The 26,313-nt window shown below is 40.6% G+C and overlaps 1 protein-coding gene across 1 annotated transcript in view; it reads left to right on the top strand.

Annotated features, from left to right (window-relative positions):
• The first annotated feature begins 130 nt into the window (after positions 1-130).
• The window catches only part of xirp2a (xin actin binding repeat containing 2a), a 57,537-nt gene continuing 31,354 nt past the window's right edge, over positions 131-26,313 (top strand). The window contains exons 1-2 of the mRNA XM_086069272.1: positions 131-452; positions 24,713-24,824. Coding sequence (XP_085925398.1) covers positions 258-452; positions 24,713-24,824 — 307 coding nt within the window. The 5' untranslated portion in view covers positions 131-257. The remainder of the gene's footprint in view (positions 453-24,712; positions 24,825-26,313) is intronic.

Genomic DNA, 26,313 nt, shown 5'->3' on the forward strand with positions numbered 1-26,313 from the left:
ATTCTTTGCTCTGGCAGCCTCACTCTTTTTCCCTCTGTGCGAGTAATTACAGGGAAGATGAGGGGAAAAAAACATTGGCGAACTTTCCCTTTCTCCTCCTCCTTCCAGCCTGCTCAACTTGTGGAGCTGCTCGCACAAAGAGTAACCCTGCAACAATTTTCATTCACCTTCTGTTAGTCCCTCATCTTGTCACCCACACGATACACTTCCTCGTCTGAAGGGAAAAGGAAGGTGGGGGATACGGTTTCTTGAGGACAATGGAAATTCAATCAGGAAATGGAGAGGTTGTGGCGGGCCCAACGTCCTCAGGCATCCCCTCCCAAGGCCACCATAGGCCACAGGTAGAGACATCAGAAGATCCAGTGCTCAAAGAGGACCTGCAAGCTGCTAAGAGGATCGAAAAATTTGACATCCCGCTTGATAGCCTGAAGAGGATGTTTGAGAAGTCAACCGTGAGTATAGAAACTCTTTTAAATTCCCTTTACTTCTTGGTTCAATTTCCACTTTTTTGCATGTCACCATAGTCTGAGGTCTGCCGTATGCTTTGCATTTTCTGTTGAATATGTCACATAGATGGATGGGTTTCCTGTGAGTTGAAAAGAAATGTGAAAAATGAATGCAGAAGCCACAATTAGTAGGCCAAGCATCTGGTAGACAGATCACTGTTGGGAAATTACACACTTGGAAATGTATTACCTCACCCAGATTTTTTTTCTTTTTATTGCTTATTTGTTATTGTGCAAAAATACCTTACTACTTACTTTCCACTGAAAACACTGCAGCATTTTTCTTACTTGAAACATTACACGAGTCCTTAGTGAATAATGTATGGATCTTGTGTAGCAAGTGGTGACATACTTACAAACAAAAAAAGTAGCTAAAACGTTAAGAATATGATTTGGACAACATGTATTATTTGGTTGAACTGAGTGGAGGGGGAAAAAAAAGTGCACATTTCTCCTGCGCCATTTTTCCATCTCTGCTGGCAACCTGAGAGGAAAGTCTCACTCACATTTTCCTAATATCTAATGATGACTTTGAGAAGCCCAGACGACCTACTTTTCGACCCATTGCGTTTGTGAAATTTACTGCACCAAGTTTTGGGAGGATGGTGAATGGAAACTTTACCATGATGATCCAAATCCTCTTCCCAATGCCAGAATACAACCCTGTGCCAATGCATTATGGGGAACGTAGTTATGCAGTGCCAGTCAGTGGCACAGACACACTAGAACAGTGTCACTGGATAGTGCCATTCAACACCCTGTTATTTGAGACAGATGTATGGTCAAGAAGGATTTCAAAATAGCCCAGTAATTGCTAAGTCGGCTGAAGCTGGACTCACATCAAACATATCTAAAAAGAAAGTAAACAAGGATCACTTGAGGTCACATCTGGCAACCGAGGTATGAATGTTCCACACAGATGACTGTGGCTAATGATCTGCATCGAAAACAAAAAAGAGGCACGATTGCATATTTGGAGAAGCGGAAAAAAGCTGATACTTGCTTTAAACGTCTCGAATAACCCTGTTTTTGTTACTTGAACTTTTCTGGCAAAAGAAACCATGATAATGAGAAGTGTCATGATATTTTTGGCTACACATTCCAGAATATGAAATCAAACATTGGAGTTCAAACTTGTTGCAGAGGTTCAACCAAATGTACTGCAAATGCCTGTGCCTCAGCCCACTCTTCATTATTACATTGCTTCCAGAAACAGTAGCATGCTGTTTGTAGTCACTTCTTTTTCTGTTAACATCATTCTTTTAACATGTTCCATCTGTTTAAAGTACTTCTCCCTTTTCTATTGCAACTGGTGTACAGCTGCCACATCATTAGCTGCACATACAGTCCACTCACCAGTCACAACATTAGGTACACCACCATCCATTTATTATTATTGCGCTTGTCCTCATTAGGATGCCGCTGGAGCCTTTCACAGCTGACTTTGAGCAAGAGGCCCAGTGCACCCTGAACTGGGCACCAGCCAATCACAGCTTTAGGTGCACTCTGACTAGATTTAGTTTTAGATCCTATACCAAGTAAACAATGCCTGGTTATCGTGTAGCCCCCCCTCACGCCACTGCAAACAAAAAACGACAAAAATAAATATCTTCTGTATGTCTAAAAAATAAATAATACCTCTCAGATTGATTGATCAAAACATTGTAAATGGACAAATCTTGATTGCAATTTATTGGTATACTGCATCAAGAGCGCGTAAGACGTCTTTAGAATAGATGCTAAGTCTGTGTTAAGCTTTGTCGGCACATATGTAGGCAGTTTCTCAGCAAGACACTAAGGCCCCGTCCACACGAAAGCCAGTTTCAATATATCCTCACAAGTTTCTTACTTTTAAAGGTCCCATAGTATGAAAATGCTTTTTAGTGGGGTTTTCTATCAATAATATGCATCCCTGGCCTGTCTACAATCCAACCAGGCATGAAAAAAGTCAGTCTGCGACTTCTTTAGCTTTCTCCTCAAATGTGTGCTTCAAACGGGCAGATTAAACTTCCGTGACTTAGTGACGTCAACAAGACACGGAAGTGCATTCGACCCCGCCCTCTCGTGTTAGTGGCCCCGCCTCTGGTAAAGGTTTGCCACGTCCACTGAAATTCGAGAAGCTGGCTGCTCCTTTCTTTTTCTCTCCCTGCTCGCAAATGCTCCGTGGAGAGGGGAAACATTGATCAGGAAAAAGGGGTTGCTTCCTTCGTCCCAAGTCTTTGAGAAGACAGTGGATTAATTTTATTTTTGAAGGACGTGTACCGACATCATTTCAGTTTTCAGGACAGTTTTGTTAGTGAAAGGTTGCTCAGAACTGGATTAGCAACACGTTTAAACATAATGGATCGGTCCCAACAGTGTGACACGACTGCAAACGGGAAAGATGCAAGTTTAACATTTTTGATTTAGTCTTCCTTCCTATCCTTTCTAATAAGAGATGTGCACCTTCTACCATATTACTGGTGTATTTTTAGTGGCTAAAGTGGGAGCTACATTTGTCGGGTGGAGGTTGTTTGGTTACAAGAGGTCAGATATGATAAAGCAGACGGTGGTTGGATAATATGAAGCGGTTGCCTATTATTTTGTTAAGATACAATCCGCGGTGGTTAATTTGCTGTGACTGGCAACTCGCCACCTAGTTGACGTGACTTTGCGATGGTAACCGGGTGCTAAGTGGACTCGACGAGACTGCTTGCACGTTGCGACCGCGCAGTGGCCTAAATGTGCACATTTGTGTTATTCATAACCACTTGTAAATGTCTACAAGCATTCACAGCAAATCTGAAACATTCACAGCAAAATAGCATTTGCGGGAGATTTGCCGGTTACGGCAAAATAACCATTGCCTAAACAATCACAAACTAACGCTACAACATAGTCTCTGTAGTAACTTTATGCCATTTTTTCTTATGGTAAAACGTTATGCCACTTTTCCACAAAGTTCTCAAATGTGTAAAAGACATGTCTGCATTTTTGTTTTCTTCTGCTGCCATGGCCAGTCGTTTCCATTCACAACATTAGCACATGGCTACCATGACCCAAATCACTGCCCCTTCGAGAGAAGGGTATGGCCTAGGCGTGGCCTGGTGCAGCTATTTACATAAAAGTGACACACCCCTGAAACAGGCTGTTTTGAGCAGTGTTTGTTGGCTGATTTAGGGACAGCCAAAATATTAGATTCAAAGTCAATTTTGACGAATGCATGTCACAGACATGTCTTTTACACATTTGAGAACTATTTTAGTATGTTGAAAAGTTGAATAATATGAGACCTTTAAGCCGTTCGTCCACATGACGGCGCGGTTTCAGAGCTTGAAACCAATCACTTTTGAAACCGTGCTCCAAAGTGGAAAGATTTCAAAACGCGCCTCGTACGCGTCCGTCTGGACACCATATGCATGATACTCCTCCAGTGATGACGTAATGGTCGCAGCTTGATGACGACGCATTGTCGCAGATTGATGACGTATGCACCAATTCTCGCGGGACCGTCAGTCTGTCAACAACAATGGCGAATAGCCATGTCGTAGACGTGTTGCGTAGCCTCTTGAGCTTGCTTATGCTTTTGCAGCAAAATATTTTGCTTCTTTATTCCCACGGTCAGCAAGTGGTGTTGTACTTGAATCTCCCACCATTGTCAATTCTCCTGTGTTTGTCTTTTTCATGTTGTTTCGATACATGCAAAGCCATGTTTGTTCTGTAGATTGCAATAAAGTTAGAAAAAAAGTGTTTGTCTTCTTTGCTGATTCTTCTTCTTTGCTTTCCGTCAACTCCCTGTGGCTGCGCTACAGCGCCACTCCAGACTTGGCATATACATTACAGCCGTTAAACGTACTCAGCGTCTTCTTTTGGACACACGCAAGTCTTGAAATGCTTCTGTGTACAAGATTTGTTTGAGGAACAAAGCCGGCTTTGCTTCCATCTGGACGGGGCCTAAAGCTTATAAAATATAACCTTGGCTATAACTCCTTCGTAAGGCAAAATTTAATATTTGATGACATTTTTTTTCCTCTCCACATTTTTTTCATGCTGTGTGCCATTTCAATTATTCAAATGATGCCATGTCATTGGTTGGGCAGATTGACACCCTCCCAAGTGGTCATGGCGCTTAAGTCTCCAATGTGGGTGTACAGTCTGCTTCCATTAAGCCCGAGCGCAAGGTGGTGCACAGATTTATCTGCAGTGCAAAGAGTGTGTTTTCGTTGCAGGATTGGGCTTCGGTGGACATGAGTTTGTGTTTACAGCCTGCATCTGACCTTCTGGTCTTCACCGTGAATACAAGGAAGAATGTGCACGTGCAGATTCACATGTACAATATACAGTACGGGCCAAAAGTTTGGACACACCTTCTCATTCAATACATGCTTTATTTTCTTGACTATGAACATTGTAGATTCTCATTGAAAGCATCAAAACTACGACGACAACTATGACAACTAACTAACACATTTGGAGTTATGTACTCAACAAAAAAAGGTGAAAATAATAAAATAAATACATAAATAAATAGCCACCATTTTTGCTGATTAATTTTTTTGCACATTCTTGGCATTCTCTCGATGAGCTTCAAAAAGTAGTCACCTGAAAAGGTTTCCCAACAGTCTTTAAGGAGTTCCCAGAGGTAAGAATGTCAAAAGCAAAAAAGTAACCAGAGCAAATGACTATTTTGAAGAATCTGTAATATAAACTGTGTTTCCAGTTGTTTCACTTTTTTTTTGTTAAATACATAACTCAACATCAGTTCATACAAAGTTTTGATGCCCTCAGTGAGAATCTCCAAAGTAACCAGTCATGAGAATAAAGTAAATGCATTGAATAAGAAACTGTGTCCAAACTTATGGCCTGTACTGTAGGTAATGCCATATCATGCCGAGGCCACACATATACACATGCCACAGCTTGAATGTACTGTATGCAGAGTATAATGTCAATCCGATTTAAGTACTGTATGCATACAGTAGAAATCCAATCATAGATGAAATTATGTTTCCCCCCCGCTTTATTTTGGTCATGTACACACATCCACAGTACTTGAAATGTGATCACTGCATTTGACCCATCGCAGTGAACACACACTGTTGGTGGCACCCACTGGAGCAGGGGGCTGCTTCAGCTCCCAGTGAGTATTGGTGCCTTGTTCAAGGACACCACAGCCCTGTATCCAGGGATGGTCATGAACCGTTTCCCCACGTGGCAGGTAACGATCTTAACCGCATTGTCCTGTCCAAAAATTGAGGTGACGTTCTGCACTGATGTAATGGCAGGTATTGGCCAGCGGGTGGTAGTGTGGCATTGATAGGCTATGATAACGTTGCAACCTTATTAAAGACCTTATTATCTCAGTTATTATCACCGCTAGGGGTTTAAGTTCATAACTTGTATGAATATATTCATCAGTCTGTCAAATTATCATGATTTACATGAAAAGTCTCTCCATCTGGCCTTACTGGTGTATTTAAAGCAAAAATGTAACGGGGGTGTAAATGTTTTGGGCAGATGTAGTTACACCAGACATCATAAAGGAAGTCGTTACGGGGATTTTTTGTCACTTGATTCCCGTGGTTCTGGCAAGGTAACATGACATCACGAGGAATAAATTTAGAGAGCAGAGCTGGCGGTCTGGAGTCGCAGTATATTTCACAACTTAGCTACTAACTAGCTAGTCCTAACACCACAGATTTTTAAGATATATTCAATTTAGTCTTTCATGTTCATGTTTGTCCTCTCTGAGCTGTTGTTGTTTATAAGTTGTTTATAAGCCACTAAATGGAGTAGGCCTCTGCATGTAAACAGTTGTTTGGTCAAAAAAACATACACGCTGAGAAAGGAGCCTGGGAGACTAGCCAATCCCTGAGGGAAGCCAAAAACCCATACACTAGCATCCGTGATCACATTCACTTAAATGTTAAGTAAACCAAAAGCCACAATATGTCTGTGAGAAATGGATCTGCACTTGATGAGGACACTTGCGTCTCCATCAAGTCTATTGAGCTTGTAAAAATTCCATTAACTTTTACCAGGCATCTCTAGCGTCTCGCTTTCACTGATTCAAATCTTTTAATGGAGCTGGCAGCAGGGCCCAGTGTGTGCTCGTTGCAAATGTGCTGTGTGATGATGACTTGTTGCTGCCCGCCTGGGTTCTGGCAATTGTTTCAGTGAATTTGCCAAATGTGGCACAGGAGTCATTTTAATAAGTAATTGGCCTTCACTTGGTCTAGCTTGTTTGCCAGGGTGCTCTGTCAGAAATATGAGTCAAGGACAGCTTCAGTCTTTTCAAACTTATGGGACTTATTTTTTTTGTAGATAGAGTAACTTGACGTTGGTGCAGGCGCAAACCTTGCTGCATCTTTTTGAGAACTGGGCAGACCATTATGCGCCAAGGTGGCCGTTCCAGTGTAGCGAGTGTGTCCTTTGATATGCATCCGCATTGACAACTGTCAATACAAACAGCAATGGCAGAGTCCCTATTTTAAGTTGGTATCAGCTAAAAAAATAAAACATAAAATAAAACAACACAACTTTGTTGCACATTCCGTTTTGTCGACAGTTAAAAACACGCACCACAGCGCAGTATCCATTCAATATTATGCATTCAATATTATCAATATATCAATATTCACTATTTGGCACATTCAGCAAATCCCCCTACTGGCCACACACAGCCCCAAAGAGAAGCTTGTTAGGTTTTAATCAGGAATGTTAGCAAATTCAGAAACACAATCAGCCTGTGATTGATTCACTGATACAGTACTAAATCCGTGGGAATAAACTTTACATTTAATTACAAGATTGTGATGGGAAATGAGGATCAAAAGTTCATGGAAGCAGAAGGGGTCGGGATTATCCAATAATAATACAAAAATCAGACCAAAAAAGATCAAAAAGGGTTTTTCATTTAAACTACTCATGGCCGAGATTTTTGTCTGTGGGAGTGGGATGGGACAGCCCCGCTGGGAGTGAAAATCCACTCCTGTGTCACCCTCTAGTACGCAGCGCGTACGGCATGGCTGGAGCCAGCCAGGATGCACACAGACAGGTTTAGGACTGGAGCATAAACATTTAGCGGAGAGAGGGCGAGCGAGAGAGAGCGCATGGCAGTAGCAAACTACACTGTCAAAAAAACCCCACCTTTTCTACAGAAACAAACATTTGATAGTATGAGTCTCTCTCTCTCTCTCTCAGGGCCCTGTGACCACCAGGGATCTTAGTGAGCTTATGCCTTGGCCCTGATAGGGGCCCAAGGACCAGAGTTGGGGACACCTGGTCTAAACTATATGTATCCTGTGATTCGCTAGCGACCTGTCTAGAGTGTAAACTCAGTAAACACAAATTGTTAATTTTGCACTCTTTACAAATCCTGTACGTATTTGCTGTCTCGCCACCAATTTGCATTATGAGTTTAAGATACAAGGCCTTATCATCTATCGTAGACACGCTTCTTTTGTCACTGTGGAGGCTCCTTGCCATCTCTGCCTGGCATGAAACATAAAGAGAAGCTGTCTCGAAGTCGAGATTTCCAGTGAAAACATTTGGCTGCTTACCTTCTGATGAGAAAAACAGTTTGAAAAGCAAAGCTTAGATGCCCATTGAACAAGAGGTTTGACATGACTGAGGAGAGACAACCATGCAAAGACCTAGTATGCCACCTTCTATGATCTGCATAGCACTGGGAATCCGTAGACTGTGATCCACCATGTTCATGAAAGTGACGTATGTGTGCGCACACATACACACACATTGGAACAAGTGAAGAAAAGCGGTTAGGGTTTCGCCCCAGCTTTTCTTAAACGCTAGTAAGTGACGCAAAGTCCGTTAAATACATTTTAAAAAATCCTTTGAATTTACTTAATTTGAACATCTACATCATGTACACATGATGAAAATGCGTTGAAATGACCAGTAGCAGATTGTCAATAGAGGGCAATATAGGGCAGCGCCCTGCCGCCCAGTAAAAGGGAGAAGAAATGAAAATAAAAATATATATAATAAAAATGACTTCTCTTTTTAGATGAGGAGGATAAATCATTTACAGTCAATGATGAGTAAAATTGATGTACAGTATTTGTATCTGGCATCTCAAGCGATGACATACTTCTGGTTTGGGCACACTAAACATTGCAGATAGACTCTATAAAAGTTCTGAGTTCTTAAATTAAATAAAATACTTGTTAATCATGTGACATGTGCAATAGGTCCTTGTGCAATGCACACTTATTAGGCACCGAAGAGTGTTGAATTCCACCGTACTGTTAAAGCTGACATTTCCTGTTTCCATTGCGCTTGTCCTCATGGGAAATGTGGTCTTCCTTCAGACTTAATATTACCGCTTTTGTCGCCATAATCAACCTAAACTGAAAGTTCCTTAGTGTTGCTAGTACTTTTTTTTCAGTGAAGCTTTAGGAAGAAGTTGGAGAACATCAAGCAAGCACCCAGTGTGTCAGCCAATGTCAGTTCCTTGGGCGGCTGTATACAGTTTTTGGAGAAGCAGAGCCACATCCCACAGCCACATTGTAAAACGTCATGTATAAATAGTAGTGTGTGCTGATGTGGTCACTGATGCTCACTGAACATCAAGATAGCATCAAGCATGATGAAAGAGAGTGAAATAGAATTCATATTCTGAAAGGATGGAGCCAAAGCACGTATTAAAGCCCAGACTGCTGGATTGGATTGGAGACTCTGGAAAAGAAAGATGATGAATTTAAAAAAAAGAGAGGAAAATAAACACTGGAATGGACAGATATGAACTGTGTTAGGAACGGAGAATACAAATGAAGCTCACATTTTAGCAATTCATTCATGATGAAACATTACACGCACACAAACACACATGCATGCCCCCCCCCTCCCTATCACCCCCCCCCCCCCCACACGCACACACGCACACCCCCACACACCCACAGGGTGCATCCAACACCGTAACCTTTGGAATGATATTGAACTCATTGATCAGAGCCCCACTGTTAAAAATGGAATCAGAGTGAGTCATCACTTCTAAGAGCCCACGTGACGTTGCTAGCAACTGTCTGTTGGGGGTGGCCTCTGCAGCATAATTACAGGACTAAATCTGCCCCCAACTGCTAGTCTGGGTCTGTTTGCATGTACAACCAACAAGAAGGAATGTTTAAAAAACAAAGAAAAATTTCATGTTTCACACAGCACTTGAGGTTCTTGGTGTTCGCTGTGGAGCAGCACACAAGGATGGCAGCACCCTGGTGCAAGTTTGCCAACATTATGGAAGTGCCTGTCTTGCAGTATACCAGGAAGTAATGAGAAGGTTTTTCCCACTCGTTGAGCTGTGGAATGACTCCAGTTGGTTGATGGCGTGCTGTGCGTAAATAGGCCATAATGTGAAAACGCTTTTGAGGCCTTTAAGGCCTTTTCACACTGCGTTTGTTTTTTGTGGTGCTCACCACGGTGCAGAGCACAAGGATGACAGCACCTGGTGCAAGCTTTCCCATATTTGGAAGTGTAGAATCCGGGACCTTGTTCTTTCGGTCACGACCGATCGTGACCATAGTTGAGGGTAGGAATATAGATTGACCGGTAAATCGAGAGTTTTGCCTTTTGGCTGAGCTCCTTCTTTACCACAACCGACCTATACAGAGTCTGCATCACAGGAGACGCTACAGCGATCCATCCGTTGATTTCCCACTCCATCCTGCCCTCACGCGTGAACAAGATTCCAAGATACTTGAACTCCTCCACTTGGGGCAGGATCTCAACCCCAACCTAGACGGGGTACTCCACCCTTTTCCGATTGAGGACCATGGTCTCAAATTTGGAGGGGCTGATTTTCATCCCAACCGCTTCACCCTCTGCTGCAAACTGCTCCAGTGAGAGTTGGAGATTGAGGCTTGTGGAAGCCAACAGCACCACATCATCTGCAAAAAGCAGAGATGCAATGCTGAGGCCACCAAACCAGACCCCCTCAACGCCTCGGCTGCACCTAGAAATTACGTCCATAAAAGTTATGAACAGAATCAGTGACAAAGGGCAGCCATGGCAAAGTCCAACTCTCACTGGAAATGAATCCGACTTACTGCTGGCAATGCGGACCAAAATCTGACATTGGTCATACAAGGACTGAACAGCCCGTATCAGAGGGTTCGCTACCCCATACTCTCAAAGAACCCTCCATAGGACGCCACGAGGGGCACGGTCGAACACCTTCTCCAAGTCCACAAAACACATGTAGACTGGTTGGGCGAACTCACATGCACTCTTGAGGACCCTGCTGAGGGTGTAGAGCTGGTCCACTGTTCCACGGCCGGGACGAAAACCACACTGCTCCTCCCGAATCCGAGATTCAACTTCCCAATGGACCTTCCTCTCCAGCACCCCTGAATAGACCTTAGCAGGGAGGCTGAGGAGTGTGATCCCTCTATAGTTGGAACACACTGTTGAAAGCTGAGAGTTGACCGCCATTTTGACTTGAGACATGAACTCGGAATTGTCAATTGTACGTCATGTCATAGCTTGACGAAGAGCCTATCAGACCAACCAGACTGTGTGTATGTAATGCTTCATATGATTGGTACCGCCAGGAAACATTGGTGACTGCTTTTTCTTTCAGGTCTATTATTTTAATAGATTTCATGCATTTAAATACAAAAGTAACAACCTTGTTTTGTTTTGTTTCGAACATGAGTATTGAGTAAATAGTAAAGGTATTCATGTTAAAATGTAACGGAAAAAAAGTAGTCTAAAAAATAAATACTCAGGAGCAGAAGCACCTGGGCAGGCAGTATCTTGCTCAAAGATACTTCGACATAGTTACACTGGTCTGGGATTGAACCCACAACCTCACGATTGCAGGACAGCCACAAAGCATACAGTACCAGGGTTCACCAATTCCGGTCCTTGAGGTCCAGAGTCCTGCAGGTTTTAGATCAGTCTCAATACTTTTGTTTTACTTTTCAATACGTATGTCTGTACTGTAAAATGTGCTGGTAGTGTTGAGCGGATGCACGTGAATCCAGAATTGATAGAAGAACTCCACAAGGTAGTGCAAAGGGGAAACAGACAAGCATGTCATTGCTTTTATAATGACAACAAAGTGTGGAACTGACATCCCCTGTTGATATTGCTCATGCAGAAGTTGGTATGAAAATCCCCCCATCTGGCAGTCGTTTGTCTGCTTTGCCGAAATTAGAAAGGCTCTCTTTGTCAAAGCCTTGGCTTCCCATACCACATTAGTCTGCCTTTTTGCTTTTTGCATCTTTCGCTTCAAGTTTGTTCAACTTAGTATTTTCCCTCTATTCACGCAGCCTTTCCCTCGTCTCATCACTCTTACTCAACGTTGTCTTCTCTGTGCCTGTGTTTGTATAGGATTGTCTCGCAATGGCTGTGTTTATCCATAACGAGCGCAGGCAGATTTGTGCTGTTGCATGAGAAAAAGTATTGTTTTGTTTGAAAAAGAAAGAAAAAAACAGCACACAGTGCTTGCAAAGAGAGAAAGCAGATACCGAACAGTCCAAAAACTCTGAGGGAGGGTAAGAGGGATTGCATGAAAGCCTGGATGAGCTTCAAAAAAAAAGAATGCTCACTATTGCATAATATCAACAGAAGGCATGTGATATTGGAGAGAAGAGGGCAAGTCATTAGCCTTGACGTCAGGGAGTCAGCATTACAGTTTTTTCCATAGGTTTGGCACATTTCTTGAAACTGAGATGACATTTTCAAAATACCATGGACAAATCCCAAAACTACCTTACAATTGGTCTCAACTGAATGGCATTTCTCATTGCTTTCATCAAATTGCCAATGTCTTAGAACATGTCTCATTTGCCTCAGTGGATCTGTGATAATGGTTGTGTACATTTAGCCTACAGTTAGCACAATCTGCCCACATTTAGCACATTTTCCAAATGAATAGATATTGCTGATCGAGTTGGATGAGTTGTTTTTCAGTCTAATGGCTATCCTCTCCAAAACATGTCAGCAGGATTTCAGTGTGTAAGTCATAATATGCAAAATCATCTGTTCAATTGTCAAAATTAGTCCAGCATATCACAGGGGATCAGTGTAGAGGATGGTTGAGACATTCACGCCGTTTTTTCCTCGCTGCATTGCAAGGGAAAATATGATGAAAACCTTTGGCCAAACAGAGAGCAGTGTATGGATGCCCAAGAGAGTCAGGGATGATGGCCAAGAGGGGGAAGGCTAGTGAAAGTGTTATAGTAGTTGGTTCTTCATTTACGCTGTGTGCGAGATATGATTTTAGTTATTAGTTTTCAGTTTTTCATAAATATACAGAATTTGGCTTACACTTTCTTTTGTTGCACTCTAATGTGTAAGTAACTTTATGTAAATAAAAACTGTTGCAATTTCCCTGACTGTGAGTATGTCAAACCGCAAACTTTGAATAATGCTCTTGTATAACCCCCCCCCCCCTCAGTTTTATATATAATTGTATTTTGTTAGCTGTTGTAAGAGAACATCTAATGATTTTGACTTGTCGTGCTCACAGAATGCCAAAGGGACGATGTATTTTGGGGGCACTGACTACTTGTATGACATAGAAATTTCATTTTGACACATAGGTGAGCTGTTTTGGGAGAGATATGAGCTTTTGCAGATGATCCAAAGAGTTGTGCAAAAAAAAAAAGCTTGCAGTTTTGAAAATGTCATCTCAGTTTCAAGAAATGTGCCAAGCCTATGGAGAAAAACTGTAATATGCGTGTGGAATTAATGTTACACAAGCAATTGCCAATTAATAAAGTGTTATGTGTGTCCATCGACTGTTCGATCATCTGCTCGCCTGCCACATTAAGTACATACGTACAATCTAATGAATGCTTATCCAACTGTGTCAGTAGATCTACCTTTGCAAAGAAGAGTTAATATGTTGTTACTATTTATTTGACCCATCTCACTTATTTTGTGTGTCCATATTTCCTGCAATGGGACAACAAAAGAAATGTAATATGCTGGGAGCAATATACAGCTTTTGATACTGAAACACACACTTCCGCCAAGGCCATACAATCCAAAATGATCCTACCCTGTATATCCAACTCCATCCACTGCACCTGGTTGCACTATGTCCCAATGCAAATGAACTGTAACTGTGAGGACAGAGTGATAGATGAACAAAAGATCCCACAGCAAACAAGATCGCACGATAAAAAAAAGAAAAGAAAAATAAGAGTGAACACAAGGAGCACAAAATAGAGAGAAGCTGAATGATAAGAAAACAAAAAAACAATGACCACAATAGGATGTTGTGGAGAAAGACATGACTTGGACGGACTGGGCTGGCCTGAAATACTGATGGGAGCTCACTGACAGACCGGCAATGCCCAGCTCTGGTGCTAAACACTGTATGTTTACTCTGTTACATATAGCTAGCTAGCTAGCTAGCTCGATAGCCTGCTCAATAGCTGCCTCGATGGATGGATGGTTGGATGGATGGATGGATGGATGGATGGATGGATGGATGGATGGATGGATGGATGGATGGATGGATGGATAGATAGATAGATAGATAGATAGATAGATAGATAGATAGATAGATAGATAGATAGATAGATAGATAGATAGATAGATAGATAGTGTTAGATTATTAACATTGTTTTTCAGTTTCGATTTATATTTTAACCGTTTTGGATATTAGTTATAAAGATATAAATATAAGACAACAGTTAATTCATATGTTAAGCCAATCTATAGTCATTTGTTCTCTTCCTGGGAAAGAGAAAGGTAACAGGTTTCTTTTCTATATTATCTAAGGGGAGTATAGTTGGTACCAGTCTCTGTCCGGTCGAAGAGAGTCCAAGGATAGGCTGATTTACTACTCTTCAAGTCTAATCTGATTTGTACCTATGGGAACTTGCTCATGGGAGGGGAGAGGGATTTTCTTGTATTCACTGACTTTCAATAAATGTGCTGTGTGCTGGAGGAGGAGATACACTTTTGAACAGATCACTGCTTGGGTGTCTTCATTTGTGTGATCAGAGGCTTCTGAATAATTATACCTTTGCAAAGGGACTTCTTCACCAGAATCTCACCATTCAATTTATTGAACATGCAAAGAGTACAATAATAATATTGTCTACTCTATCAATAGATAGATAGATAGATAGATAGATAGATAGATAGATAGATAGATAGATAGATAGATAGATAGATAGATAGATAGATAGATAGATAGATAGATAGATTGATAGATAGTATTTATTCCGTGATGGAAATTGTATTTGCTAACTTCATAGCAAAGTTTATAAAACCCTTCCACAAGATGCAGTTTTGTTAGAACGAGTGGAATGGGGGGAAGGAAAAATTACGCTTACTAAGGTAACCTATGCACACACATGCACACACACTCAGAACCGGCAGTCTATTATTATCCCAGATTATGGTACTTTACAGTGTGCAGGCACCCGCTGTCTTCCCCATTAAGTCACAAGGCCACAGCAGTCCAGATGACTTTGACAGCTCTCACTTTTCCTTGCAAATGTTATTTAAAATGAAGTCCTTAAATGAATACGGTCTAAACGGTCACCACTTATTCTATCCCTTCCATGTCACTTTTAAACTGGCTGCCTTTGGGAAGCCCAGCCAAACTGTAATGTGAGCTCCCATGGCACTGATGGCAGTAATGATCACCCAGTTTGTTCACTATGGACCTCACTCAGTAACAGTGCATCTGTGTGTATTCTGTAAACAAATATAGAAACTTCTCAGATGATACATACGCAAAAATAATGATGGATCAGCTTTCTGAAAAAATGTCAAACACACATCTTTTTACCCAAGGTGCACAAGTATTGAAACTGCAGTAATTTATATTTATACTATTATAGTAAAAATAATAACGTAAATCGTCCATCTGCAAATAAGTTGACTAATGTCCTAAATAACCGTGACGTAAACTTCTCATCACTTGCGACATTCAAGTGCGTGTACATGCCTACACACTGTATGAATGAATCCGCCGCTGACTGTTTACACTTATCAGTCAAAAAAGCAGACTGCGCGTGTATTCCTTGATTGAGCAGCCGGAAAAGGCATGAAACTGCAATTATTTGAATCATTAAAATGTCACCAGGAACTAATTTGAAATGATTTAAAAATGACATCATTAACATGTCATCATTATTGTACTGTATGTTGTCAAGCTCTGTGTTCAGCAAGCTTTCTAATAATATGAACCTTTTGATGGTCTCTCCCTGCAATTAAATCAATTAAATCTAATCAATTAATTTAATCAACCCGAGTCCAGCCAGTAACTCAAAGAGGTAAATTGTTTCAAAAACAGTGGGAAAAGGTCTGTTTGTCTTAGACTTTTAACAGTGGGTGATTGTTATTGCCATTTTGAGTGACGTGGGACTGCTGAAATGATTGGTTGGAAAAGGTTTGCGTCGTGCAATGCGGGTTATGTTTTGAGAGCTGACACTTGTACGCTGTGCCAGAAAAGCCATAAGACACTTTATATAGCCAAAGGCAACTGTCCAAAGAACTGTCACAGTGGTTGGTTGTGAGTGGTGTATGCTGCATGTGTTACAGATAAAAGGTACAATATAATTTGAAATGATTTTTCCCAAATTGTGAGTGTCTTATTTTCTTGGCAGCCTCCCTTGAGTCACTTACTGGCCACTAGAACCTGCATCATTAAAAGGCATCTCCCTTGCATTACATTAACAATTTCCTTTGAGAAATGCCAAAATGACAAGTGAACTATCATTTAGATGAAGAATTGGTTAAAAATTAAACACTCAATTGAAATGACATTGCCAACAGGATGGAGCGAGAGATGGCAAAAAGTTAAGTCAAGTCAAGTTTATTTATATAGCCCTTAATCACACAAGAGTCTCAAAGGGCTTCAAATGCCCACAGTTGACATATCTCAACGACATCCCCTAATCGAACCACATGAGGGCAAGGAAAAACTGGCAAAAAATTAGAAACCTTGAGAAGGGACTGCAAATGTGGTAATCCCCTTTCCAGGATGACCAGGCTCCAATGGATGCCGAATGGGCAACAATTTACATAGTTAAGATGCTTTAATGGATGTGCTTTGTGGTTTGCTTAGCAACTGATTGTTACACCAATTACTGTACACATATCAGATTCATTTACGACGGCGAGTGCATGATTCTGATGTCTTCCTCCATTCCCATGATTGCAGACACTTTTGCAAGTAATGACTCTCTGGTAATCATTGACCTGACTGTAATGTCAACCTCCCACTCGGTAACATGTCATGACAGCAAAACAAGGTATCACATTTTTAAAGGAACATATCACATATATTTGTACCTTTTGTATTGTTTGGCAAAAAAAATGTATACGGACCCAAGATGTTTTTGAGGTACGTTACAGCATTAGCTAACATTAGAAATAACATCTCCAAGTTTGTAACATTTTAATGACAAGTGTCCATCCACCAATTTGCTATAGTGTTGTCTTTATTAGGGTCGCGGGTGAGCTGGGGCCTGGGTACACCCAGACTGGTCACTAGTCGATTGTAGGGCACATAACAATCCTTCACGTTCACATTCTCCATTATGAACAATTTAGAGTCTTCAATAACTGCATGTTTTTGGAATGTGGGATGATGTCAGAATACATGAAAAAAAAAAAAGTCAGGAAAACATGGGGAGAACATGCAAGCTCCACACTAGTGCAAAATGTATCCGCCATTTTTAAATTAAAGTCTCGGTTTTAGTCCAGTTTCAATCAAGCTTGTTAAATTTGATCATATTTGGTCAACCTCATCCCGCTTTTATGTAGTCCATTTTTAGCCGACTATAAATCTAGCATTTTAGTCTTTATTTTAGTTTAAGAAAACATAATTTTATTTATCTAGTTTCAGTCAACGTTTTAGTCTAGTTTTAGTCAGGACATTCATTTTATCCAAGTATACTTTTTGTCAGCAGATTATGTTGAACATTTCTAAAACAATTTCACATAAAAATTTCTCTCATCTTTTTGATGAAAAACAACTTCACACACAATTACAGTATATCAACATATGGCTACTATGGCTCCATTCTATGAGCTAGTAAATTAGCCAGCATTAGTCAGCGGTCGGATTAACATTATTGTTGGAACGTTATAGCCGTTGGATTAATGTTACGTTATAACTATAATCTACAGTTGTTGTTGTTTTACCTTTCACCGTGAATCCGCCTCCTGTCTGCTCCATGTGTCTGTGCGTGTTGCACTCACTAGCTGTAGATTTGAAGGGGGGGGGGGGGGGGGGTACTGTTTGTCACATGACAGTGTCACAGTGACAGATTAGCAGAGACAAGATTTTACGAAATCATAAAATTTTCGTCTCATTTTTGTTCATGAACTAAAATATCTACATAGATTTTAGTCTAGTTTTTATTAGGGTGAAGTACTTTTTCGTCTTGTCTTCATTAGTCAACGAAAATGTATACTGATTTAGTCCCAGTTATTGTTTATTCATGAGGGTTTTAGTCTAGTCTAGTCTAGTTTTTAATCCAGTGAAAAATGTGCATTGACAAAATTATTTTTGTTTTGTTTTCGTTGACGAAATTAACACTACTAACACAAGAAGATCAGAGACAAGATTGTAACCCTAAAATTTGAGAAAATTAAAGCTGCTCTTTGTAACAATTTGCCCCAAAATATTTTAAGACTTTGTATTTGACCATTTATGACTGAAACATCTTCTAATTATCAGATTAGCACTTTAGCTCACTGTTTCTCAGCCCCGGTCCTCGAGTTATCAGGCTTCATGCAAGCTTGCTGATTATCTAATCGTTTGAAACACCTGTGTGGCTGTTCGAGACATGGAAAACAGGCTGGATAGGGGTACTTGAGGACCGAGGTTGAGAACCACTGCTTTAGCTGTTCACAATGGGTACTCCTGCAAGCCCGTGGCCAATAGTTTTCAGACTGGATTCGGGTTTGAATTTTCTGCCCTCTGTCTGCGGGATGTCATGCATATTGTTTATGTGAAGAAGGGTGTATGCAGCTTCATTTTTCATCAACAGGTAGCAGTAGCAATTCAAAATGGAATTTTCTGCTGCTAAGGTGTTAATCTACTAATTAGATGTTTCAGTCATAAATGGTCAAATAAAAAGGCTATTGTCAAGGTATTGTTTGCCAAATTGTTACAGCAAGCAGCTTTAAGGCAAAAGCGATAACTCCTATTACTCCATTCCGCCCCAAGGCAATTATTACCATCGAAAATAATATACATTCAATTAAACAATTCCGGGTCAAATTCTGTCCATCCTAAACCATAAATTATTATAGCATATTATATTGACCAGGCAAGACAGAGACATGCGTATGGTTTCGCTATATGTCATAGTTTCATTTGTAGATCAAAAGTTATCATGATATTTCCGCATTTGCCTTCATGGTAACCTTCTGTGTAAAGTGTAAAATAAAGAATCAAAAAAGCTGCAGAAAAAAAATCAAAACACAGCTGTGGAGTTAATACTGTAGATGTACTGGTCAAAAGCACAAGTGAATTAAATTGAAGAGGGATTTAAATTTAGCGGTGCCACTGAATTGAAGGTTAAAGGAACTTTTTAATTCAATACTCATTTATACATCCAAATAACTGCAAACAAACACATTCCAGATCAAAATATTTCTAAGCCTTAACTAATTGTTTGGAAAGGATAATATGACACAGAACAAGAGAGAAAAAGGACAAATGAATCACATGAAGGAGAGAAAGGTCAACTGCACTCTTCAGAGACCATAAATGCACAAGGGTATGTCATTAAAAACCAAGTAGGAGCAAAGGTGATTGGTGGAGAACGAACATGTTAGTACTTGACACAAGACTAAAACGAGAAGTTTTGCTCTGTGACAGTTGAACAGTCATCTCTCCCCCTTAGTAGGCAGACACCAATGTGAAGATTCTATGAAAGATGGCACATGTCATCTCTCCAGGCAATATGATGCGCACATCTCTGTTACCATGGTTTCACTATTGCCCCGTTTCAATGGCCTTGCAGTTGGCGTATGTCACATGAAATAGTCCCAGATGGCCAGAATTGATTTCATTCGCTGAAATTCTTTTAAGCGGATCCAATTTTTTCTCCCCATGAATAGATTCTCCATTGTGAAGGTCTGGCACCGTTGAGATCCACTTCCACAATTTATTCTTTCTTACTGATTATTCCTCCTGTAAATCTGCTGGAGACCGGACAATTTGCCAGAAAACTCCACCCATGCGAAATCTAACTACGCATGGGTGGAGTTTTCTTCTTCAGTTATTTTTCGCATAGTCAGGAGGGTTTGGGTTGCCCCGTTGTGGGTGTGAACACAGCTGACTAGCTTTGCGACTAATGGAAGCGACTTGTTTCATTCCCTTTAAGAATTTAAAGACACTTGAAGGCACGGAAGCAGAAGCTGACTTGCAACTTTTCAATGTCCGAACACATGTATACACACTTTCCTTATTCCTTATTACAAAATGAGGCACAGTAGAGTCTGCGGCCTCCATGTGCCTTTTGAGGGTTCATTGTTCAAACAACACGGTACACGGTAATGAATATTCTAATTGTGGCCAAGAACCCTACATTTCAAATGGTAGATTCCACTAACAGAGCTTCCTGTCAAGTATCATTTCTAATACACTTGTTGTTCTCAGTGAGTGACATCTGTGATCCCCTTCTGTTGTGGAGTCAAACACACATTTTGTGAAACATGGAACACTGGGGAGCTATTTTAGACCATGTGACAGTGCTCAGTGCAGCTCAGTGAATTGAGCTTCATTCGAGGTGAGCGTCACTAGAGAAAGCGGTAGAATGACAGTGATGGAAAAGGAAAGATGACGAACTCCCCATGATGGCTGGGTGTGTGCGATACTGTGAGAGAGTATGCAAATGAGATCACGTGTGTTTTACAGATTTGCAGGTTTGATGACCAATTTTGTTTTCTTTCTGAACAATTTTCAAATTATTGGTTGACACCTAGTAATTGCATAATTTTACCTTGGGCACAGTGTGCATTGCGTGACTGTAGTGGCTCCATGCTGACGTCCTGCAAGATGCAATTCAAAGACCGCTACGGGGAAAACAAAATTTGCATAAAATAAACACCCATACATTTGCACTCACTCACACACACGCGCACACACACACACACTGGATTTGCAAATGGAAAAAATGGCGTGTAGGCTGACTTCTAAGTTGTGACAAAATGCTTGCAGAAAAAAAACCTCCCACCAAGGACGCGTCCTTATTGAAGCTTTTTTTAAACAAGTAGAATTAATGACATACAGCAGAACAGAATCAATTCAAGTTCAACCAAGTGCACTTCCAGTCAATGCATACCGGCCGCGCTCATCCATATTTACTTGTGCAGTATGCGTAGACCAGATGAGCAGCGCCGTTTCTGTCGGTAATTTTATGTGTGTGTATGCCAGCCAGCTGTTATTGCTAACCTGGATTCAAATCTGAGTTTGTCCTACTTTTTCAGTGTCAGACTGACATTTATTTGAGCAATATGCACTTCCCCTATGGATCAACTATAACCAGAAATGATGGTGTACAGTTGCACTCATGTTGGGAAATCATTTGTTTTATCCTTCTATCTGGTTTCAGCAAAGAAATGTACTCTCAATTCCCCAAATTGTGCAGCTTTGGAAGCTTGAAGTGTTGCAGCAGTTTTGCCAGACGTGCTAAGCTAACTTTGGCTGTTACAGTACAAATTGATTGATCTTTTAAGTCTAGACTAAGCAGAAACGCCACAAAATAGAGAAGAACAGGAAGTAAAATCGGGTTCAGCTGTTACTGTCCGAGTCGAGGCTGCCAAAGTCTAAGCCACAGGAGCGTTAAATGAACAATGCCATTCAGCTTTCCACTGGCATGTTCTGCTCTATATGTTGATTTAAACTGTGTTAACTTTCTATTGAGTGGTCTAGTTCAGTTTTTACCAGATACAAATGCACGAAACTCCTCTCGCTGTTCAAATTCAACAAGGAAACGGTGAGTAATTCTGCGAGAACATAATTAATTGCTGCATCCATTCGTCTGTTAGGTTTGTTTGTTCCCCCCCCCGCCATCAGCGCTTATTGGTCCAATCGAAAAAAGATCGGCTGCAAACGTATCAGCTGGAGCGGTACAAGATGTATTCTCCGGAGTTTGTGAACTCACAAATACCGCGAGAATTACCTAGACAGACAAAAGTTATTGCTAGCATTTTGATTAAGAATGGCACATACAGTTGTTTTTATTTATAAGTGCTCCAAAACATTTGGCTCACTAGAAGCACGGCACCATAGACTTGAACAGGGCGCATGTAGACAATCTAGAGCAGTGGTGGGCAAACTCGGTCCTCAAGGGCCGGCGTCCTGCAGGTTTTGGAGATTTCCCTGCTGCAACGCAGCTGATTCCAATCAACAGGATCGTTACCAAGCTTATGCAGAGCTTGCTAATGAGCTGATCATATATCAGCTGTGTTGGAGAAGGGAAACATCCAAGACCTGCAGGACTCCGGCCCTCGAGGACCGAGTGTGCCCACCCCTGGTCTAGAGCATAGGTGTCAAACTCCGGTCCTCGAGGGCTGAAGTCCTGCAGGTTTTGCAAGTTTCCCTTTTCCAACACAAGCTGATTCCAATCAGCAGGATCATTATCAGGCTTATGCAGAGCTGGCTGATGAGCTGATCCTATATCAGCTGTGTTGGAGAAGGGAAACATCCTAAACCTGCAGGAGTTTTTAACGCCTATGATCTAGAGGCTTAAATTAAGTTTACATGCATGTTTTTCAATGTGGAGTACCGGTGAAAACAACCTCCACACTGGGAGGCCCGAGCTGAGATTCTAATCCAGCTGTTCAAACTGCGAGGTCACTGTGCTGCACTCGCTCCATCATGATCAAGTGCTTTTTTTCTTCTTCCTTCTCCACTCTCCAGTGTTACTTGTCAGCTGACCCCGTCATCATACGTTCAAACTGTTGCCCTTGGGTTGGTGCTACAGGACTCATAAAAACCCGGACAAACACTCAGAGACAGCTTTCCTCCAGAGCTAATAATGCTCTGAATAACAACAAAACACGAATACACTGAAAATAGCACTGCTACTGCATTCCTGTAGCCATCCAATTTTGGTCCTTGAAGTCCTGTCAATCTTGAACTTATTTACATCAATGTGCAATATGTGATGCACTTCAATAATATGTGCAACTACTTGTAATGTAAATCACCTCGTGCAATTCAGCAGTTGCAGTAGGCTATTCACACTTTAAATAAATAAATAAATGCAATATGCACCATACAATTCTGCTCTCAAAACAGCCCGCTCCAATTACTACTCACAACTCAACTTCTTTAACCTCCACATAATTTTCTCCACATTTACGAAACGGACCAAACCTAAGGACAACGTGACTTCCACATTCACAACAGACAAATGCAATAACTTTCTCGCATCTTTTCAGTTTCTTTATTGTTTTATTTTATTACCTTTCCTATGCCTCCAGATTGGTGGATACCTGGTGCAAAATGACAAAGGCATTCTATTCTATTCTATTCTACTGTGTCGCCAGAGAAGGAACAACTCTCCAGAAGTTAGTGTACAGCAGTGTGTTGATTGTGTCTATGTGTGTTTTCATCATTAAGTCATTCTCAAATGGGGGCCCTGAGGAAACGTGTTTTTTTCCCTTACTAGAATAAATTGCAACTTCACACCATCTACAGCTTTCATTTTCAGAGATTGCCCAAGATGTATTAGCTCATCTGGAGAGGTGTACTTTAGTGTTATTATTGTCAGCCATTTTAAAATTTAGTCTCAGTTTCTGTCCAATTTCAATTGCGCTTGTTAGTTGTTGTTTAAAAAAAGTAAAAAATCTAATTTGGTCAAACTCATCCTGTTTTTATATAGTCAACTTTTAGTTGACAATAAGTCAAGCACTTAAGTCGTTATTTTAGTTCAAGAAAAAATTATTTTATTTATCTAATTTCAGCCAACTGTAGTTCCCTTTCAGATCTTAGATGATCTCATACTTCTGTCTGCTTTAACTAAACCTGTAATCCAACTGAAACCATAGTTGCCCGACCAATATTACGTCTTCCAGATAGCACAAATTGAACTTTAAACACAACTATTTCAACAAGTGGCTAGCATCGCTGCATGCAAGCTAGTAAATTAGCCAGCATTAGTTTATTGTTTTTGTTACCTTACCACAATGTCTTGTCTTCGTGGTGAAATGTGACGTGTCTTTTAGATTTAAAAAAAATGAAAATTTCCAGTGTTAACATTATTAACATTGTTTTACTGTTTAAATTGATATTTTAACCGTTTTGATTTTAGTTAGAGCTGTGTAATAATAAGACAACAGTTAATTCAAATGTTATTCAATCTATAGTCCATTGTTCTCTTCTCTGGGAAAGATATGTCTAATAAAGGTTTCTGAGTTATCTAAATGAGTAATGTTTGGAAGTTCACGCAGAGTTCTGTCCATAAATTATCTGGTCCAGGAGGTGCCGGGACCAATTGTTTACCAACATCTGTAGTGGACTAAGATACAAGCTGAAGATTTATTATCCGTTTTGTATTTCACTCTTCCCACAAGGAAAGGATGAAGGAGGGGGAGAGTATTTTCTGTTAACACTGCTTTTGTATAAGTTGGGATGAGCCCAGAAGGAGGGCACATTTGGTGACCACTTCTGATTCAGCAAGGGTCCTGGATGACTTTCTAAATAAAATACTTGCAAGTAAGCCTCTTCACTAGATCTCAACTTTGAGTTTTATTTCAACACGCAAGAAAACAAAGGCTGTTTTCTAACACCAGCTACCTTCTGCCCATATTCCTGCCCTTCGATTAAAATCAAGCATGCCATGCCACCAAACCAAATAATAGCGACTGTTACCCCAACAAAAGCATGCTGAAAAATGCAACACTATAGACAGCATTTTTTTGGGGGGGGAGTCAACTCAAGTTATTGATGTGATCATGGGGAATTGCAAGTTGAATTAGCCATCATCCAATTGCTATCGCTTTATCCATGCTGTTTTTGTACTGCATAAGACTTACCATTCTACATACTGGATCCGTTTGTCCTTTTGTTTTACAAATGACACAAATTCCTTGCTGATATGACTTCAGTTTCATGGCATTTTTAATACATTGGTACTTGTAACTGTCTGGACAACAGACAGCTGCTGTCAATGACCCGAGGTGCCACCTTTCCTTCGCTACAGTGAGAGAGAAAAAAAGCGCAGGTGTTGTAATGTGACAGCTCTCCCCCTTTTGTTCTCTGTAACCAGGAAGTGACAAGCGTCCATGCCTCACCATCCAAACGAGTGCCATCCAGATGCATTGCGCTGCCTGATCAACCACGAGATAAGACAACAGCCTTTTGTCTGGACGACAGTTTCTGTGAGTACTTTCAATGAAAATGGAATGTGAATGTGAGATAGTCGGCCCGGTGTTCTTCACTGGCTCTTTCAAATAACAAACCCAGCTGTAGAACATGGAAAAAAAGCAGCTTGGCAACACTAGATTATTCTTGCCAGATAAGACTGCCTGCCTGAAACATTTTTAATAGGGAAACTTGGCTCTTGGAAGATAACTATGTCTTTTAGATGCCATGCCTTCAGACTGTGATAGCAACACTGAAGAAGTTGCCCCTAGTTTGTTTTCAGCTGATTGTGATAGTGGTGTGCACACCTAACTTTCAGTTTGTATGTGTGTTTGTGTTGGCCCAGTTAACTCACAGATCAGTTTCCAGAGTCTGCGCTAAAGTTGAATGCCCTCGAGGTCGTACAATTGGGAATTTCACCAAAGGTCTGGGAAAAATACACCAGAAGTTGCACACAACTTTACCGTTCAAACCACCGCCATGTGGCATCATGCGAGACCTTAGAGAACCTCACGAGACCTTAGTAGCTCAGCGAGGATCAACAAAGAGGCAGGCACACTTTACAACCACACTGTTCTCATAACCTGTACACAACTTTTGATATAATACATATTACATACTAATGTATAGTCATCACTACAATGCTGATCGTTAATATTGCAGGTTTCTATTCCCAGTCGCATACCTCGTCATTATTCTACATACTGTAAAATGTGCAGTATAGTACAGTATTTGATTCCTGTATAATTGATGTATAATAATTTCACAGCTACTGCTGGTATTGGTCATATATGGTATATATATATATATATATATATATATATATATATATATATATATATAAACAATTTATTAATATAATTGTCCATTTGCATTTGAATATATTTGATCTACTATCCTGTACTGTATAGTTGCCTCATAACACTGCTGCTTTCAAATCTGGTCCGTTTTATTGCTTGTTGCAAATATTTCCAAAAATGTGCTTTAGTAGGAAGACTCATTTTGAAAGCAGTAAGACTCCCGTGGTGATTTATTTTTGATTTATTGTCCTGGTTAACTTATTATCACACCTGACAATAAGAATTTAAAAGGGTATGTATTTATAAATTGCAGGCCTATGCCTTTTGATAGCTGCTTATTTCTGAAAATGGGTCTGTAAGCAATGATGCTTATAGGATATAGATAAAACATGGACACAAAATGGACATTTTTGAATATGAAAGCACCTTAATAGTTAAGTGTCATTTCATATTCTGTTTTTGAGAAAGTCTTTGTCACTTAGTCCCACCCAAAAAGAAAATTCGAAATGACTACAATATCTCTGACAATTTTTCTTTAGCGCCGTAGAAATGCAGTACTTGGCATCGGTTCAAAAGCGTGCGTACCAACGTTCCCACGCAGTGTATGGGATTTATCAATTTGGATTTGTGCCCGAGGATGTTTTGCTCATGCTTACACACAAAGCTTTGTGGTAGAGAAGTAAAACTACTGATAGAACGAGCCAAC

The sequence above is a fragment of the Leptonotus elevatus genome, chromosome 2 (genome assembly GCF_054856555.1).
Source record: "Leptonotus elevatus isolate MCC_2025b chromosome 2, RoL_Lele_1.0, whole genome shotgun sequence".
Lineage (NCBI taxonomy): Eukaryota > Metazoa > Chordata > Actinopteri > Syngnathiformes > Syngnathidae > Leptonotus > Leptonotus elevatus.